Source organism: Scyliorhinus torazame, chromosome 7 (genome assembly GCF_047496885.1).
Source record: "Scyliorhinus torazame isolate Kashiwa2021f chromosome 7, sScyTor2.1, whole genome shotgun sequence".
Lineage (NCBI taxonomy): Eukaryota > Metazoa > Chordata > Chondrichthyes > Carcharhiniformes > Scyliorhinidae > Scyliorhinus > Scyliorhinus torazame.
In genome coordinates this window covers 121137828-121156678 of record NC_092713.1, presented here as the reverse complement: position 1 = coordinate 121156678, position 18851 = coordinate 121137828, and the positions used below count along the sequence as shown (strand labels likewise).

General features: G+C 45.3%; 1 protein-coding gene across 3 annotated transcripts in view; it reads right to left on the bottom strand.

The window, feature by feature from the left end:
• Positions 1–18851, bottom strand: part of kif14 (kinesin family member 14) — a 148795-nt gene that overhangs the window by 121702 nt on the left and 8242 nt on the right. For 2 of the 3 annotated variants that reach the window (XM_072511421.1, XM_072511422.1), the window contains exons 2-4: positions 17313–18564; positions 9620–9874; positions 35–119 (exon numbers count right to left, since the gene is read on the bottom strand). In XM_072511421.1, the coding sequence (XP_072367522.1) occupies positions 35–119; positions 9620–9874; positions 17313–18427 (1455 nt within the window). In that variant the 5' untranslated portion in view covers positions 18428–18564. The remainder of the gene's footprint in view (positions 1–34; positions 120–9619; positions 9875–17312; positions 18565–18851) is intronic. The other variant, XM_072511423.1, reaches the window with a different exon arrangement.

Sequence of the window (18851 nt, the reverse complement as noted above, 5' to 3'; positions counted from 1 at the left end):
GGCTGTGTATAAAATTTGTCTTTAAAAATACTACCTGTTGCATTTCGGGCTTTGCTACTTTGGCAAACAACTGTTCACAGAACCTTGGGATGATCCCCTCATCACTGAAGCCCATCATCCTGCCAAATAACAAAGACATTTTTTAAGCATAGTGAACTAAACTTGTATGAACTATATTAAAAATAGCCATTTAATAGAGAGTTGCACAATTCAAATGGGGAGATAATATTCCAATTGTGAACATGTTCTACTTCTCATTGAACCATTTCAGGTGAAACTTCGAACCAGTTCAGTTTTGGATTGAAAGTAATGATTAGTTTAAGCAAAATAGCAATCAGTGCTCCTTGATTTTTACTTCAGTTTCTTTTGTTACGCAAATCAAGGTACCCCACAAGCTCCTTTGGTTATTGGGGTGTAGACAGTTCTGGACACCCGTTATAGCAGTATGCCCACACCTTCTCAATTGCCATTACTCCTGTTAATCTGACGTGAGTTTTTTTACTCTAAAATGCATAGTACAAGATCATACGACTTCCTCCAAGGACACCTTGCACCTGACCAGCAAATTGATTGTAATGTTCTCTGTATGCACAGATGCCAATGACGTGGGAGTTCAAGTGATCAGCCAAGATGTCCGGTGGCGGCCATGAAGGAGTAGGTCGCACATTTGGTGGCTCCCGCTCGGGTCAGACCTTTGGACTTTTCCCCCGATTTTACTTGGAAAATTGATAGTGGATGCGACCGTAAGGAGGAGTCCCACGCCAGTGCATGGATAGGCAGACCAGGAGCGCTCGCAAAGGAAGAAATAGGCGAACAGAGAAGGCCTGGGCTGAAGCTGCAGCGGGAAAAAGCATGGCGGACGGCCGGAGTCCTGGCTCGACGACCCAGCAGCCGACGGAGCAGTTAATGAAGTTTATCCAAGAGGGCTTCGCCAAGCAGAAACAGGAATGCTTGGACCCGATTGCTCGGCTGGAACAGATTTTGGATGCTCAAGATCGGGTGATCCAGAAAGTGGAGAAGGCACTGACCGAGCATGAGGAACACCAAACAGTAATGGAGGTGGAGATGGGGATGCTGAGAGACCAGCAGAAAAGGCTCCAGGAGAAGGTGGAGGATTGGATTGGATTGGATTATTGTCACGTGTACCGAGGTACAGTGAAAAGTATTTTTCTGCGAGCAGCTCAACAGATCATTAAGTACATGAGAAGAAAAGGGAATAAAAGAAAATACATAATAGGGCAACACAACATATACAATGTAACTACATAAGCACTGGCATCGGATGAAGCATACAGGGTGTAGTGTTAATGAAGTCAGTCCATAAGAGGGTCATTTAGGAGTCTGGTAACAGTGGGGAAGAAGCAGTTTTTGAGTCTGTTCATGCGTGTTCTCAGACTTCTGTATCTCCTGCCCAATGGAAGAAGTTGGAAGAGTGAGTAAGCCGGGTGGGAGGGATCTTTGATTATACTGCCCGCTTTCCCCAGGCAGCGGGAGGTGTAGATGGAATCAATGGATGGGAGGCAGGTTTGTGTGATAGACTGGGCGGTGTTCACGACTCTCTGAAGTTTCTTGCGGTCCTGGACCGAGCAGTTGCCATACCAGGCTGTGATGCAGCCAGATAGGATGCTTTCTGTGGTGTATCTGTAAAAGTTGGTAAGAGTCAATGTGGACATGCCGAATTTCCTTAGTTTCCTGAGGAAGCATAGGCGCTGTTGTGCTTTCTCGGTGGTCCCACCAAGAAAAGGTGAAGAGGTCCCACCAGCAGAACTCGAGGATCGTTGGTCTCCTGGAGGAGTCCGAAAGAGCGGATGCAGGGGCATATATAGCGGGTATGCTCGAGAAGCTAATGGGGGATGGAACGTTCACCCAACCCTGAGAGGACAGGGCACTCAGAGCACGAGCGAAAAAGCCACGTGTAGGCTGGCCTAAGAAAGGTGATGGCTGATCAGCAGAGGGAGGGGGCGAGGAGCCCCCCGACCAGGCTGATCACGTGGAACGTTAAGAGGGCTAAATGGGCCGGTTAAGAGGGCATGCGTGTTCGCGCATTGGAGGGGATTGAAGGCGGACGTGGCAATGTTACAGGAGACGCATCTTAGGTTAATCGATCAGACTGGACTAAGGAAGGGATGGGTCGGGCAGGTATTTCATTCAGGGCTGGAGTAAGACTAGAGGGGTCGCGATCCTGATTAATAAGCGAGTATCATTCGGCGGGAAGAATAGTTGCGAATGTGGGAGGTCTGTACATCATGGTTAGTGAGAAGCTGGAAGGGCTGCCAGTGGTACTCGTGAATGTTTAAGCGCCAAACTGGGATGATGTGGAGTTTATAAGGAGGATGTTGGGGAAGATCCCAGACCTGGACTCGCATTAGCTGGTCATGGGGGGGGGGGGGGGACCTCAACACAGTCATCGACCCAAGGCTAGACTGGTCGAGCTCAAAGACAGGCAGGGTGCCAGCAATGGCAAAGAAGCTAAACAGGTTTATGGAGCAGATAGGGGCAGTGGACCCATGGAGGTTTGGGTGGCCGAGAGTGAAGGAGTTCTCTTTCTACTCACACGTACAGAAAGTGTACGACCGGATCGGCTTTTTCATCTTGAACAGGGTTTTACTGACGGGGGTAGTGGACACGGAGTACTCAGCAATGACGGTCTTGGATCATGCCCCGCACTGGGTGGACTTACAGGTGAGCAAGGAGTGTGGCCAGCGCCCGCATTGGCGATTGGATGTCGGACTGTTAGCGGATGAGGTGATGTGCGGGCGGGTGGGGAAATGCATCCAGAACTATCTGGAAGTTAATGGCACGGGGATGTCTCGGCAGCAATGGTCTGGGAGGTGCTGAAGGCAATGGTCAGAGGGGAGCTGATTTCGATACATGCCCACAGGGAGAAGGTAGATAGAGCAGAGACAGATCGACTGATAGGGGAAATACTTCAGGTCGGCAGGACATATGTGGAGACCCCAGAGGCAGCGCTTTTAAGGGAACGATGGAGGCTACAGGCGGAGTTCGGCTTGCTAACTACAGGGAAGGCAGTGGAGCAGCTGAGGAAGTCGCAGGGGGTGATATAGGAGTATGGCGAGAAGGCCAGCAGAATGCTTGCGCAGCAGCTCAGAAAGAAGGAATAAGCCAGGGAGATTGGGAAAGTGAAGGACAGAGACGGGAAATTGGTCGGAGATTCAGCAGGGGATTACAGGGTGTTCGAGGAGTTTTATTGCAGGCTATATGAGTCGGAACCCTCAGCTGGGCCGGAAGGGATGAGGCAATTCTTAGGGGGCTGAGGTTTCCGAAGGTGGCGGAAGGGCTGGTAGAAGGGCTGGGGGCCCCATTTGGGATTGAAGAAATAACAGAAGGACTGAAGGCCATGCAAGCGGGTAAAGCCCCAGGACCGGATGGGCACCCAGTGGAGTTTTATAAAAAGTGCTCTGGGATGTTGGGGTCGCTGCTGATGAGGACATTTAATGAGGCAAGGGAGCGAGAGGTGCTTCCCCGACAATGTCACAGGCCACGATCTCACTGATTCTGAAGCGGGAGAAGAACCCGGAGCTATGTGAGTCCTACAGACCGATCTCCTTATTAAATGTGGACGCCAAACTGTTGGCCAGAATCTTGTCCTCAAGGATCGAAGACTGCGTTCCGGATGTGGTTGGGGACGACCAGCGGGATTTGTTAATGGCAGGCAGTTGGCGGCCAACGTTAGAAGACTGGTGAATGTGATCATGATGCCCCCAGAGGGTAGGGACGTAGAGGTAGTGGTTGCAATGGATGCAGAGAAGGTCTTTGATCGGGTGGAGTGGACCTATCTGTGGGAGGTGCTGGGGCGGTTTGGGTTTGGACGAGGTTTGATCGACTGGGTTAGGCTGCTGTATCAGGCACCTGTGGCGAGTGTACAGACGAACAGGTTGACATTGGGCTATTTTAGGCTGCACTGGGGACGAGGCAGGCAGCCCCCTCTCCCCACTGCTGTTTGCGCTGGCCGCTGGCAATTGCACGGAGAGCCTCAAGGGGCTGGTTCAGGGAGGGGTGGAACACAGAGTCTCGCTATATGCAGATGACCTGCTCCTATATGTTTCTGACCCACTAGTGTGGGAGCGAGTAGAGGCGGCATCATGTAAGGGCACGAGTTTGTGGGCATTGGTAATGGCTCTTCTACCGTTCCCGCCGACACGGTACTCCACCAGCCCCGTGGATAGAAGAAAAGTGTGCAAGGTGTGTGGGAGGACCAGCGAACCATGTTCATATGTTCTGGGCATGCCCAAAGCTTAGGGGATTCTGACAGGGGTTTGCAGATGTCATGTCCAAGGTGTTAAAAACAAGAGTGGCACTGAGTCCAGAAGTGACGATTTCCGGAGTGTCGGAGGATCCGGGAGATGAGGAGGAGAAAGAGGCAGACGTTCTGGCCTTTGCCTCCCTAGTAACCCAGAGACGGATATTATTAGCTTGGAGGGACTCAAATCCCCCGAAGTCAGAGACCTGACTAACTGACATGGCTAGCTTTCTTTGTCTGGAGAAAACTAAGTTAGTCCTGAGAGGGTCAATGTCACGGTTCGTCCGGAGGTGGCAGCCGTTCGTCGACTTCTTTAGGGAAAATTAACTGTCAGCAGAGGGGGGGGGGGGGTTAGTTTAGATTATTGTGTAAGAAAGGTGGGACCTGTGAGGGAGGAAGACGGCCTTTGCACTATGTTTATATTTGTATGTACACTGTTTCTTCTGTTATTGTTACAAAATCACAAATACCTCAATAAAACGTTTTATATAAAAAAAGTGGTCAGACAACATACGGCTTTGCAAATAAACAAAACTGTTTATTAACTAAAGCACTAACGGGTTTCTATGATGTCTATTATGATTACAGTTGGATACTATGCCTAAATACAAATAATTATGATTAACTAGTATTAATTACAATTGACTAAGGAGCTACTCGATATGCGACTGGACTCTACGCCTGCTATCCACGTTCTGCCTCACATGTGTCTGTGTTCCAGTAACGTTCTCCTGTCGCCACATCACCTATGGTCAGATGCTAGAATTGTAATCTATACATGCAGGCACTGATATTTATATACAGTTTGGTGATTATATTATACACACAGATGATAGTTCACATATCATCACATCCTTCTCTCTTTTAAGAAGGTTGTTAAATCATTGCCATGCACATATAAGCTATTTAAATGGGTCAAATTGAATGCATGCAAATTTTAAATATCCATCATTTTAATAAGTCTGTATCAGGCTTGTATTGTTCACAGATTTAGTCTGTTAGATTGCCTTCGATGTGCAGGGCGATCTTTGTCTTGAACTTGTGGTGTTTAAATGTCTTACCGGCTTTTGCTGCCAGCCCAACTTCCAGATAAGTTTTGATGGAAGTGGTTCCGTTTTATTTGGCTTCAGGGATTTCCTTGCTATACCAGGATTCACCGTTGTGCTGTTCAATATTGGCTGGTGTCCATGTGCTGCAAGGGCAGTCATCTCAGCGTTTTGCTGGTTTATGATTAGCCGATTGTTTTCTATGATTCTTTTGTTTTGGTTTAGTTGTTCTTGCCGCTGCGGAGATATGCGTTGCATTGAGTTTATTTTGACTCACGGTTTTGGTCATTGCACGCTCTCGGAGGCAACCGTGTCCTCTGGGCCCACTATCCTTTCGGTGGCAGCTTGGCAGTGCTTCTTTCGGAGCAGAGCTGCGGCCGGAGCTCTGGAGCTGTTCTCCGCCATCGGTTGTGTCTTTTCACCTTTGGCAGCCGTGTGCGGCATCTGTACGAAGTCGGTCTCGGTTTCTTGAATTTCTGTGTCGCCGATTTCATAGTTACTGAACAATTAGTCAAGTTCAAATAAATCATCGTCTTGGTCATATAGTCGCTGGACTAGTTGTAGGGCCTCACATGCTGTTGCGCCTAGCAGTGGTCTCCTGTTCACCTCTACAACCGCAAATTCCACCAAATAGGATTGTTCGTTCACCTCTACTTGCAGAGTGCATTATCCAAGCGTCTCAATTCATGCGTGGTGGTATTCTGTAAGACTGCACTCATTGACTGGCTGAATGTGTGGCTGAATGCACATCTTATTGAGGTCTGCCTCATTTATTAAATTTGCTCTGGCACCAGTGTCCATTTTGATGAATGTGCTGGTTTGATTTATCATTAGCTAAGTTGTCCAATTGTCTTCCTGGCCTGTTCCCGTTTCTTCTATCTCATAGAATCGCTCCGTGTCTTCTTCGATGATATCGATGAAGAATGAATCTTCATCGCCATCTGTTGCCCTGGTGTGCTCATCTTGCCTACTCCAGTTGTCATTTTGCAATGTAGAAACGTCGATACTCGTTTCATTTACGTAGTAGATGCTCCTCAGCACCAGTGTCCGTTCCATGGACTGGCATTGCTGGGCAAAATGGTTGCACTTTAAGCATCTGGCACATGTTTTGCCATATGCAGGGCACTTATGCGGGCTGTGCATTCTGCCGCACCTTGGACGCAAAGGTAGGTGTTCCAATGGTCTTCTAAAATGGCCCTCATCCCCATGCTGACCACAGCAAATTTGGTGTCGGTCTTGCTTTCTCATTTGGCGCCACTTCCCCGTGTTTGAATTTCTGTGAGTTGCTGCAAAGCAACTTCGCTGGCTTTGCATATCCGTATTGCATCGGATAAAGTCAAATCGCGTTCGCGCAGCAATCGTTCGTGTAACGTGTCGCTTTTAAGTCCATAACAATTTGGTCTTTGATTAATGAATCCTGCAGTTCTGTAAAATCACAGGATTGCACTTTAAGAAGCAAGCCTGTTTCAAAAGAGTCGAATGCTTCCCCCAATTTTTGTAACCACATACGAAAGACATATCGCTCAAACATTATATTTTTCTTCGGATGGCAGTAGTCATCAAAGCGTTCAATTATCTTATCGTAGCTTTTCCTGTTGTTCCCTGAGGCAAACTGGAACGTGTTATATACGTTTATTACCTGGGACCAGCTACAGTCATCAATAGAGCTATTTTCCTCTGATCAGTGGCCTCCTGGAGACCCTGGGTGTCGAAGTAAAAAGTAAATTGTTGTTTAAAAGCACACCAATTGCTGTCTACGTTACCAGTCGTGAGGAGTGGGCCAGGAGTCCTGAGCGCTTCCATCGTTTCACCTGGTCGTCTCGCGTTTCACAGCTGATCTCTTTCTTGTCAAGTCTCCGATTATCTCTTTCGATTTTTCTTGCCGCATCTAGTTTTTCCAAACTGCACTCGTTTGGCTCTACTCCGTAGTACCATGTAATGTTCTCTGTATGCACGGATGCCGATGTCTTTGTAGGTGAAGTGATCAGAGAACATATGGCTTTGTAAATTAACAAAACTGTTTATTAACTAACTAAAACACTAAAGCGTTTCTATGATGTTTACTATGATTACAGTTGGATACTATGGCTAAATATAAATAATTATGATTAACTAGTATTAATTACTATTGACTAAGGAGCTACCCAATATGTGAGTGGACTCTACGCCTGCTATCCACGTTCTGCCTCACACGTGTCTGTGTTCCAGTAACGTGACCTGTGGCCTCGCCACCTGTGGTCGGATGTTAAAATTGCCATCTAGATATGCAGGCACTAATGTTTATATACAGTTTGGTTATAATATTTTTTGCACAGATGATAGTTCACATATCATCACATTGATCACCGCCAACCTTCAGGAATGTTAAAAATGCTTCAGTTTTTCGAATAATTTACTTACAACATTGTAAACAATAGCAATTTGACAATATGGTGCTCAGAAGTTTCTAATTATTAAGTAATCAATCTGCATAAAGTAACTTTTTTTAAAAGTAGGCAATAGAGACGTTACTTGATAGCATTGTGGATGTCCATTTCCGTGATGGAAACGTCCATCCACAATGCTATCAAGTAACACTTGCTTAGCAACAACATGCTCAGACACTCAATTTGGGTTTGTCTGGGGTCACTCAGCACCTGATTTCATTACAGCCTTGGTTCAAACATGAAAAAAAACAGCTGAATTCCAGAGGCGAGGGTACAGTGACTGCCCTTGATATCAAGAGAGTATGACATCAAGGGGTCCTAGCAAAACTGGAGTCACTGGGAATCAAGGGGAAAACTCTCCACTGGTTGGAGTCATACCTGGCACAATGGAAGATAGTTGTGGTTGTTGGAGGTCAGTCAACTCAGTCCCGGAACGTCACTGCAGGAGGTCCTCTGGTTAATGTCCTAGGTCCAACCAACTTCAGTTGTTTTGCCAAAGGACCTTCCTTCCATCATAAGGTCAGAATTGGGAGTGTTCACTGGCGATTGGACAGTGCGCATTTCGCAAATACTCAGATACTGAAGCAGTCCGTGTTCAAATGAAGAGCTGGACAATATCCAGGTTTGAGCTGACAAGTAACATTCAAACCACAAGGGGCGGCACTGTGACGCAGAGGTTAGCACTGCTGCCTCATGGCGCCAAGGCTCTGGGTTCAATCCCAGCCCCGGGTCACTGTCTATGTGGAGTTTACACATTCTCCCCATGTCTGCCTGGGTCTCACCCCTACAACACAAAGGTGTGCAGGGTAGGTGGATTGGCCACGCTAAACTGCCCCTTAATTTAAAAAAAACATTCAAACTACATAAGCATCAAGCAATGACATTCTCCAATGAAAGAGAATGTAAACATTGCAGAATCCCCAAATATCAACATCCAGGGTGTTACCACTGACCAGAACCTGAACTGGACTAGCCATATAAATACTACAAGAGCAGGTCAGAGGTTAGGAATCCTTTGGCGTGGAACTCACCTCCTTACTCTCCAAGGCTATCCACCATCTACAAGGCATAAGTAAGGAATGTGATGAATATTCTCCACTTTCCTGGATGAGTGCAGCTCCAACAGCCCTCGAGAAGCTTGATATCTTCAAGGACAAAGCTGCCTGCTTTATCAGTGTCCCATCCACAAACATTCACTCTTTCCACCATCAACCCACCCTACTATCTACAAGATGCACTGCAGCACCTCAGCAAGCCTCCTTAGGCAGCACCTTCCAAACCCACAACTTCTACCATCTAGAAGGAAACGGGTAACAGACACATGGGAACACTACCCATCTGAAAATTTTCATCCAAGATCAGTCACTTGGAAATGCATTGCCATGTTTTCATTATCGTTGGGTAAAAATTCCTCTTTAGCAGCACTGTGGGTGTACCTACACCACATGGACCGCAGCAGTTAAAGGCAGCAGCTCACCACCACCTTCTCAAGGCCATCTGGGATGGAAAATAGATGCTGGCCAAGCCAGCAATGCCCACAGCCCATGAACAAAGAAAAGAAAATGTTTATGAAAGTGAAGCATTTGATATGGTTAACAATTATCATAGTTACAGTAAAGGACAAATTTAAAACTGTACAAGAATCTGGAATGGCCTATGTAGCACAATTGGATTGACAAGATGTCTATCTAAAAAATTATTTTCAGTGAATTGTTCTCAGAAACTATAGTTGGATTTTGAAACACTCCTTTCACTGAGCATAATATTGATCTTACCAGAGCTACGGTTAATAAAAATTCATAGCAGAATGATATCCATAATAACCTAGGTATTTTATAATGCATTATTAAAACAACTAGCTATTATAAATTTCTACCCAGACTTACGTATATGACTTTCCAGAGCCAGTCTGGCCATAAGCAAACAGACATGTGTTGTATCCTTCAAAGGCTTTTTCTAGCAGAGGAAATCCTATTTTCTTATACACAGTTTCCTGGTTTGAAAATTCAGGGTGCAACTCATCAAATGACCAAAAGGAAAAATCGTAAACAAAGGAGTAAGTGTGATTGGTTTCTGGATGTTGCACAATTGTGTCTTGTCCTTTCATGAAAACTACTTGCTGTGAATGTTCTATTTTTTCCCTGAATAAAAATAAGAGAAAAATGTTCAACACAAATATATAGAACATTGTCATGGTAACAATAAATAAAGTTAAGAAAAAAGAATATCTCTGTTGCCCTTCAATATCTGTGTGGTACTGTTCAGAGTATTGACATTGTAATCTCTCTTTCTATAATAGTGACAGCAAGAAATCTTATAACACCAGGTTAAAGTCCAACAGGTTTGTTTCAAATCACTAGCTTTCGGAACACTGCTCCTTTCTCAGGTGAATGAAGAGGGGGTTCCAGAAACATATATATATATATATATATAGACAAAGTCAATGATGCAAGATGATACGTTGAATGAGTCTTTGCAGGTAATTAAGTCTTAACAGGTCTAGACGGTGCGACTGGAGAGAGGGATTGTGTTGCAAGACTTCTTACTGTAACCAACCCAGTTCAACATCTCCACATTATAATAGTGACTACACCAATGCTGCACTTCCTGAAAAATTGTTTGCAGCATAAGTTTTTTCATCCACATCTCCAATGCCACCTGTACTATGGTTCCCATTTTAACTGCGAAAAAGTTCTATCCATTTTCCAGGAAATTGGATGTCTATGGCAAGGGGTTTGTGGGAGTTAATGATGCACAATGCTGCAACATGCTCAAACAGTGAAGGATTGAAAAATCAGATGGTCTTTTTGGTCCTGTTCACATGTTCACCATTCCTACTACTGCTATCACCTGTAAATTATTTTTTAAAACAATAGAGAGCTCACATTTTATAATTTGATGGAATGAACAGGTATTAGCAAAGTACAGTTTACTGAGCACCAATCATAGGGACACAGAATGGTGATGGGTGGGTTTGCTCCAACAGTTTCCAATCTCAGTCATATCAAACCATGAGTGATGAAATTAAAGTGAGATAAAGCATTACTTAATTCTCATATCTCCAAGAATCAACTGGAGAATAGTATAAAATGTTTCCCCATCTTCTCACACAAAATTGGTATATGGGGCAGCAAATAAGGAATAAAATGAAAGGAATCTCCATACAAATTTAAAAAGATACAATTTTGAAGGGGGGGGGGGTGTCGTTTGTAAAACTATGCAGAACACAATGAATTGATTCCTTACCAGTAATTACTGTTTATGAAAAGGTTATACTTCAATTCCCATTGTGCAGTAAATCTTAGAGCTAATCGCTGGATAAGATGCATTGAAGCATAAAAACTGGGATGTTTTAGTTTTAATAATCTTGATCGTCACAAGTAGGCTTACATTAACACTGCAATGAGGTTACTGTGAAAAGCCTCTAGTCGCCGCATTCCGGCGCCTGTTCGAACACACAGAGGGAGAATTTAGAACACCCAAATTACCTCAAAGCACGTCTTTCAGGACTGGTGGGAGGAAACCGGAGCACCCGGAGGCAACCCACGCAGACACGGGGAGAACGTGCAGACTCCGCACAGACAGTGACCCATGCCGGGAATGAACCTGGGACCCTGGCGCTGTAAAGCCATAGTGCTAACCACTATGCTACCGTGCTCTCAGGATGAAATTGGGAACTCCTATTGAATTATGCAGTAAAAAGAAGGTACTGTTCAATGTGGCACTGAGCCATTTGAACAGCAAGATCCTTGTCTTGATTCCGTGTCTGTTGAGTTAGCGGATTTTAAATGTAGCAAAAGCAGTCACTATAATTCACCTCAGCACGGAGAAGGCAGAAGGTGAAAGGGGAGCAGCACCTCAGGATCTTAACTATTGATGACTATGCAGTGACTCATGCGGAAAATTTAGGTATGCAATGTACACTCATTAATTCTACTATAAACATCTACTCAAACAGGTTTGGGCTCCACTGAAACACACTCCCATGATTGCATGGCGGTATAGCCTACTCTTTCTTGATGATCTGGGCACTCTTGAAGTGTAGGTGATTTTACTACGAAGAAAATAGTTCAGGTTGAATAAATTCAATCAAGTTAGTCATACATGACAGAGCTATATCATTAAAATGTTTAGAAAGAACAAAATTCCATTTATATAGCACCATATTCTCAGGACTTTGCTTTATAAACAATTATTACATTTACAGTCAGCATTGTGTAGACAAACATGACAAGATCCCACAGACAGCAAACATTGCATTTCCCCATGTGATGATACAAGAATTTAATAGAGAACAGTAGGATAACCCATCGATCACCAAAAGTACGCCGCTCGATTACCGAACTCTGCGGTTTTACAGCACATCCTCGATTTCTAATTATGTATTTCAGCACAGATTGCATATTTTAATTTTTAGCACCAGCATTTGAAAATTGGCTTTTTGCTATCTTGAGCGTTGCATGAGAATTAACTCAATTCTCCATTTGTCATTCTGGGGCGGGGGGGGGGGGGGCTTTGTTTACTTTTATTTATATATAGCATCTTCCAAGTAATGCATGCACTGGGATACTAAGATGCACTCAGCAATCCTTTCCATTTGCCAGAGACTGAAAGATTGGTGCAGACTCGATGGGCCAAATGGCCTCCTTCTGCACTGTAGGGATTCTATAATTCTATGATGACTGTAACTCTTTGCTGTTACTATGTATCTTTTAAGTTTCTACATTTTCGGTATTTCACCCAGAGGCCTGAAAGGTTTTGAAGTGCATCAATGTTCCAATGTGGGAAATGCAGCAGCAAATGGGATAATTACAGATAATTTGTTTTGGTGATGGTCAAAGAATATATATTAGCTAAGACATAGGGGAGTATTCCCCTTTTCTGTCATAGGATATTTTACATCCACCTGAAAAGGGTCCCAGCATTTCCAACAGTGCATATTCCCTCAATAATGCACTGGCGTATTAACCAGGATTACTTGGCAATGCCTCGGGGGTGGAACTTGAACTGTGCTCCTATCCTTTTGATTCAGAAGAGATTGTGCTACTAACTAAACCATAAAAGGCACATAGTAAAGATAAAAACAAACTTCAGGTACATTGGCAACAGCAAAATCGACTCAAGCTTAAAAATTAGACTAGGCAAACCAATAATATACAAGATTCAAAGATTGGCTCTGCTCCATCTAACATATCCCAATGATCCATCTTAATTGCTAAGCCAGTTACCTTGCTTTGACCCTTCCTTTGATTTGTGTAAATTTAGAGAGCTGAAGTTTTTGCTGTATTTGACGGTGTTCAAAGATCCATCTGCCCTATAAACTATGCTCTTTTTTTCCCCCCCATAGGGCCTATAAACGTATTAGAAGGCAAGCACCTTCTTAACCATTGTCGTTTTGCTAGAAACCCTTTCCTCCACTTTACTGTCTCAAAACAAAAAGGAAGATTTATCTGCACACTGACCACTGCAATTAGGGGGGCGGGGGGGGGGGGGGGGGGGGGGGGGGGGGGGGGGGGGGGAGGAGGAGGAGGAGGAGGAGGAGGAGACACATACGACTTTAATACGGTTATCGATATAGATCAGGAGGTTGGATCGATCGAGTTCAAGGACAGGGAGGGTGCCAACCCGGCAAAGGAGCTACATTCTGTAGATCCATGGAGGGTCAGCCAACCAAGAGCGACTGAGGTTTTCCCCCCCCACATGCACAAAGTGTACTCCCGGATTGATTTTTTTCGTTTTGGACAGGGCTTGGCTGGCGGGGGTGGTAGATGCAGAGTATTCGCCGATTGTTGCGCCGGACCATGCCCCACACTGGGTGGATTTACGGGTGAGCAAGGAGGGGGGTCAGCGCCCACAATGGAGATTGGATATAGGACTGTTAGCAGATGAGGAGGTATGTGGGCGGTTGAGGGAAGCCATCCAGAATTATGTCGAGATATATTATCACAGGGGAAGTTTCGGCAGCAATGGTATGGGAGGCACTGAAGACAGTAGTTAGGGAGGGGCTGATTTTGGTACAGGCTCATGGGCAGAAGGTGGAGCGGGCAGTTGAGGAAGGAGGTTAGGGAGATCCTCCAGGTAGATAGAAGGTACTCGGAAGCCCCGGAGGCGGGGTTGTTGAAGGAGCGGCAGAAGCTGCAGATTGAGTTTGGTTTGATATCCACAGGCAAGGTGGTGGGGCAGTTGAGGAAGGAGAGAGAGGCGGTGTATGAATGTGGGAAGAAGGCCAGAAGGATGTTAGCACACCAGCTCAGGAACCGGGAGGCAGCCAGGGAGAGAGGAAGAGTGAAGGATAGAAGGGGGGGCAAACATGATTTTGGACCCAGCAGGGGTGAACGAGATGTTCAAGGAATTTTACAGTCGGCTGTTTGAGTCGGAGCCCTCAGCTGGGATGGAGGGGATGAGAAAATTCTTGGAGGGTTTGGAGTTTTCGAAGGTGGAGGAAGGATTGGTGGAGAGACTGGGAGCGCCGATTGGGATTGTTGATGTAGTGGAGGGATTGGAGGCCATTCAGTCGGACAAGGCCCCGGGGCCGACAGATACCCAGTGGAATTCTATAAGAAGCTTTCTGGGGTGCTGGGTCCGTTATTGGTGAGGGCATTTAATGAGTCTAGGGAGCGGGGTGTACTTCCCCCAACAATGTCACAGGCTTCAATCTCATTGATTCTGAAGTGGGAGAAGGACCCAGAACAATGTGGGTCATATGGACCAATCTCCCTACTGAATGTAGACGCCAAATTACTGGCCAAGTTTTTGGCCTCAAGGGTAGAGGATTGTGTTCCGGGGGTGACAGGGGAGGACCAGACGGGATTTGTCAAAGGGAGGCAGTTAACAGCCAACGTTAGAAGGCTCTTGAATGTCATCATGATGCCCTCCGAGGCTGAGGGAGGTGGAGGTTGTAGTCGATGTGGACGCGGAGAAGGCCTTCGACCGGGTGGAGTGGAAGTATTTGGGGGGAGGTCCTGGGGCTGTTTGGGTTTGGGCAGGGCTTCATTGCTGTACCAGGCGCCGGTGGAGAGTGTGTGGACGAACTGAGTGAGCTCAGACTATTTTAGACTGAGCCGGGGTCGGGTGGGGGGGGCACCTACCCCTGTATATTTCTGACCCGCAAGGGGGGGATGGGAGAAATTAAGGGAATTTGATCGGTTCTCGGGGTATCAATTGAATATGGGTAAAAATGAGATTTTTGTGATCCACGCGAGGGGGCAAGAGAGGAGACTGGAGGAGTTGCCATTTTAATTGGTGGAAAGGAGTTTTCGATACTTGGGAATTCAAGTGGCACGGGGATAGGAGCAGTTGCATAAATTAAATCTGGCCCGGTTAGTTGAGCAAATGAAGGAGGAATTTCGGAGGTGGGACATGCTCCCGCTGTCACTGGCAGGGAGGGTGCAGACTGTAAAGATGACCGTTCTCCCGAGATTTTTGATTGTTTTCCAGTGTCTCTCTATTTTTATACAAAAGGCCTTTTTAAAGCGGGTTAATGCAGTGATCTCTGGGGGGGGGGGTTGACTTAACGAACTTAAGGAATTACTACAGGGTGACAAATATAGCCATCAGGAAGTGGGTAGTGGGGGATGGGTCGGTATGGGAGCGGGTGGAGGCAGCATCATGTCAAGGCACAAGCTCAGGGGCACTGGTAACGGCACCTCTGCCGTTCTCGCCCAGTACTCCACAAGCCCGATGATGGTGGCGGCTCGGAGGGTTTGAGGGCAGTGGCGGAAGCATGTGGGAGTGGAGAGAGCGTCGGTGTGGGGTCCAATTTGTGGCAATCGCCAGTTTGTCGCGGGGAGGTTGGATGGTGGGTTTAGGAGGTGGCAGAGAGCAGGGATTGAGAGGCTGGGGGATCTGTTTATCGATGGGAGCTTTCCTTGTTTGGAGGATCTGGAAGAAGAGTTTGAATTGTCGGGTGGGAATGGGTTTCGCTATCTGCAGGTGAGAGACTTTGTACGAAGGCAGGTGTCGACCTTTTCGCTTCTCCGGCCACAGGGGACACAGGATAAGGTAATTTCAAAAACAGGGGTGGGGGAGGGGAAGGTCTCGGAAATTTATAAAGAGCTTATGGGGTGGGAGGGAACCCAGATAGAGGAGGCAAAGCGCAAGTGGGAAGATGAGCTGGGTAAGGGGCTAGAGGCAGGTCTGTGGGATGATGCTCTGAGTAGAGTCAACACATCCTCATCATGTGCCAGGCTCAGCCTGATACAATTCAAGGTGGTTCACCGGGCACACATGACGGTGGCCCGGATGAGCAGGTTTTTAGGGGTGGAGGACAGGTGTGTGAGGTGTGTAGGAAGGCCCGCAAATCATGTCCACATGTTTTGGGCATGTCCGAAGCTTAAAGAATTCTGGCAGGGATTTGCCGATGTCATGTCGACGGTGCTAAGAACGAGGGTGGCACCGAGTTCAGAGGTGGCAATCATTGGAGTGTCGGAAGACCCGGGAGTCCAGGGGGTGAGAGAGGCTGACGTTTTGGCCTTTGCCTCCTTGGTAGCCCAGAGACAGATCTTATTATCGTGGAGGGACACGGAGCCCTCAAAATCGGGGGTATGGGTTAGCAACATGGCCTCGACAAACTTGAAACTTCAGACTTGGGAAAATCAAGTACACCCTGAGAGGATCAGTGTTTGGGTTCGTCCAGAGGTGGCAGCCGTTTATCGACTTTTTCGGGGAAAACTAAACTGTTAACAGATACAATAAGAGGGTGGGGTTAGTTTAGTTTAGGCGTGATCAGCGAGAGGAGATGGAGAACTTGGGAATTGTGTGTATAAGATGTTGGCTGGTATGGTTGTTGGTTGGAGGGGGGGGGGTGGTGGTGGTGGTGTTACGTACGGAATTATATTTACATTTGTATCTTCTGTTGTTATAAAACCATAAATGCCTTAATAAAATGTTTGTTAAAAAAATATATACATACCTCAATCAACATGACAACAAATTGTCATATTGTTTGTAGAAGATTGATGTACTCAAGTTGGCTGCTGTAATTCATACAATCATAGAATTTACAGTGCAGAAGGAGGCCATTTGGCACATTGAGTCTGCACCGGCCCTTGGAAAGAGCACCCGACTTACGCCCATGTCTCCACCCATAACCCAGTAACCCCACCTAACCTTTCGGATACTAAGGGGCAATTTAGCATGGCCAATCCACCTAACCGGCACTTCTTTGGACTGTGAGAAGAAACCGGAGCACCCAGAGGAAAGCCACACAGACACGGGGAGAAAGTGCAAACTGCACACAATTACCAGAGACCGGAATTGAACCTGGGTCCCTGGAGCGGAGGCAGCAGTGCTAACCACTGTGCCACCATGCTGCCTACATTATACGTCAATACACTCCAAGAAGTACTTAATTGATGATAAAGAGCATTGTGGGGAGGCTGTGAAAGGCACTATATAAATGCAAGTCTCTTTTATTTTATAAAACAATATGGGGGTTGGTGGAGAGTGGGGGAGAGAAGGCTATTTCTTCAAAAACCTAAGAATTGAGCTTTTTGATGTTGAATTTCAATACTTTACTCAAGTCCTGAGAATCGGAGTCAAGCAATTCAATTTTCTAATGCAATTGTCTCATACACTTACTTATTACTGAAGGGCCTCACTCGAATAGCCACAGTCACAGCACTGTTTTCTCCATTTAAATATTTGTTCCCTGCACATGGGCTCTGCGTCGATATCTCCTCATGCCTCAGAGTTCCCCTCATAACTGTTCTATTTCTTGGTGCTTTTTGATCTCTGTTATCAATCACTGAATTTGTAGAATATTTTAAGTTATTGTTCCCAGCATCCATTGTTGGTTTCGAGATTTGGAAGCCTTTGACCATTGTTTTAACAGAGTAATTAATTGGGTTCTTAGTTTCTTGCTGATGACCAATCTTCATCATTTTGATACCATCAGTCGTTAAAGTTCTATTTTGAGTTAAATTCTGTTCAGTGGGTATTTTAAACGTATTTTCTTCAGCCTTTTGTTGGTCATCATTTCCATCAGGTTTACCAGCCACCCTCTTTTTAACCGCTGTTGTTGATGGTTTGCTTAAGGTTTGCAATTTGTTAACAGTTGTGCCTGAAGTTGTCCGATAGGAAGAGGTTATTGGATTTTCCAGTTTCTTACCAAGTGAAGCTGGCTTTGCACTTGCAGAATGATTGCTTCTGGTATCTCCAATATTTTGCATTAAAGAAAGTTTAGATGATGCAAAAGCTGTGGAATTGGTGCCTTTGTTTTGCAAGTGGTTATTTGTTCCCAACATTGAGGCATTTTGCACTTTGCCTTGTGCATTTTCCTTCAAAATGCTATTTCCATATTCAGAGTTACCCACTTGAATACGGCGCTGCAACGCAAGTCTTCTTTCTCCTTCACCTATATCAGCATTTATATTAGTATCATCATGATCACTAGCATTTCCTTTATCTACAGTTTTTCGTCTCTGGAGGATTAACCTACTCTCAGATTTGGGTGGCATAGGAGATCCCAAAGTTCTTTTACTAGCAGATACCACATAAGTCTTATTAATCTCATTGCTTTTATCTAGGGACAATGTTGACTGTCCCTGTGTCTCATGGTCCTGCGCTTTGGATGTAGGTTGTGGACCAAGACTTGTGCTTCCTTTCTCCAGAACGTTGACAGGATTGTTCGGCACTGAACGCAGAGCACCAATTACCATAGTTCGATCTCTGGAAGACGTGGTGTAAATAGGCATTTTACTTTGTATGATTTTGATGAAAGTAAAACCTAAAAGTAACTATACTCCCTTTAACTAAAATTTCTAAAGTAGAACAGAAATAATCTCAGCAGCCAAGAACCTTTCTTTGATGTAGACATGTTTACAAACTGTGTCTGAAATATACAAAAAAACTATTACAATACAGTTAATCAAATATTTTCAATGTTTTTCAGTAAATGTATTTGAGGTATTTTTTTTTTTTTTTAAATAGCCATATGCAATGAAAATATTCAGGTTCATTTGTTTTACAGTATTTAACACTCCAGGAACAAATAAAATGAATGATCCATATACATTTTATAGTAAATTTTGTAACCGTTACTAACTTGATAAGCAAAACAGTTTGTAAAATGATCAGAGGCTCCTTTTTAAAATCACAGATTTCACATTAACTTATTCT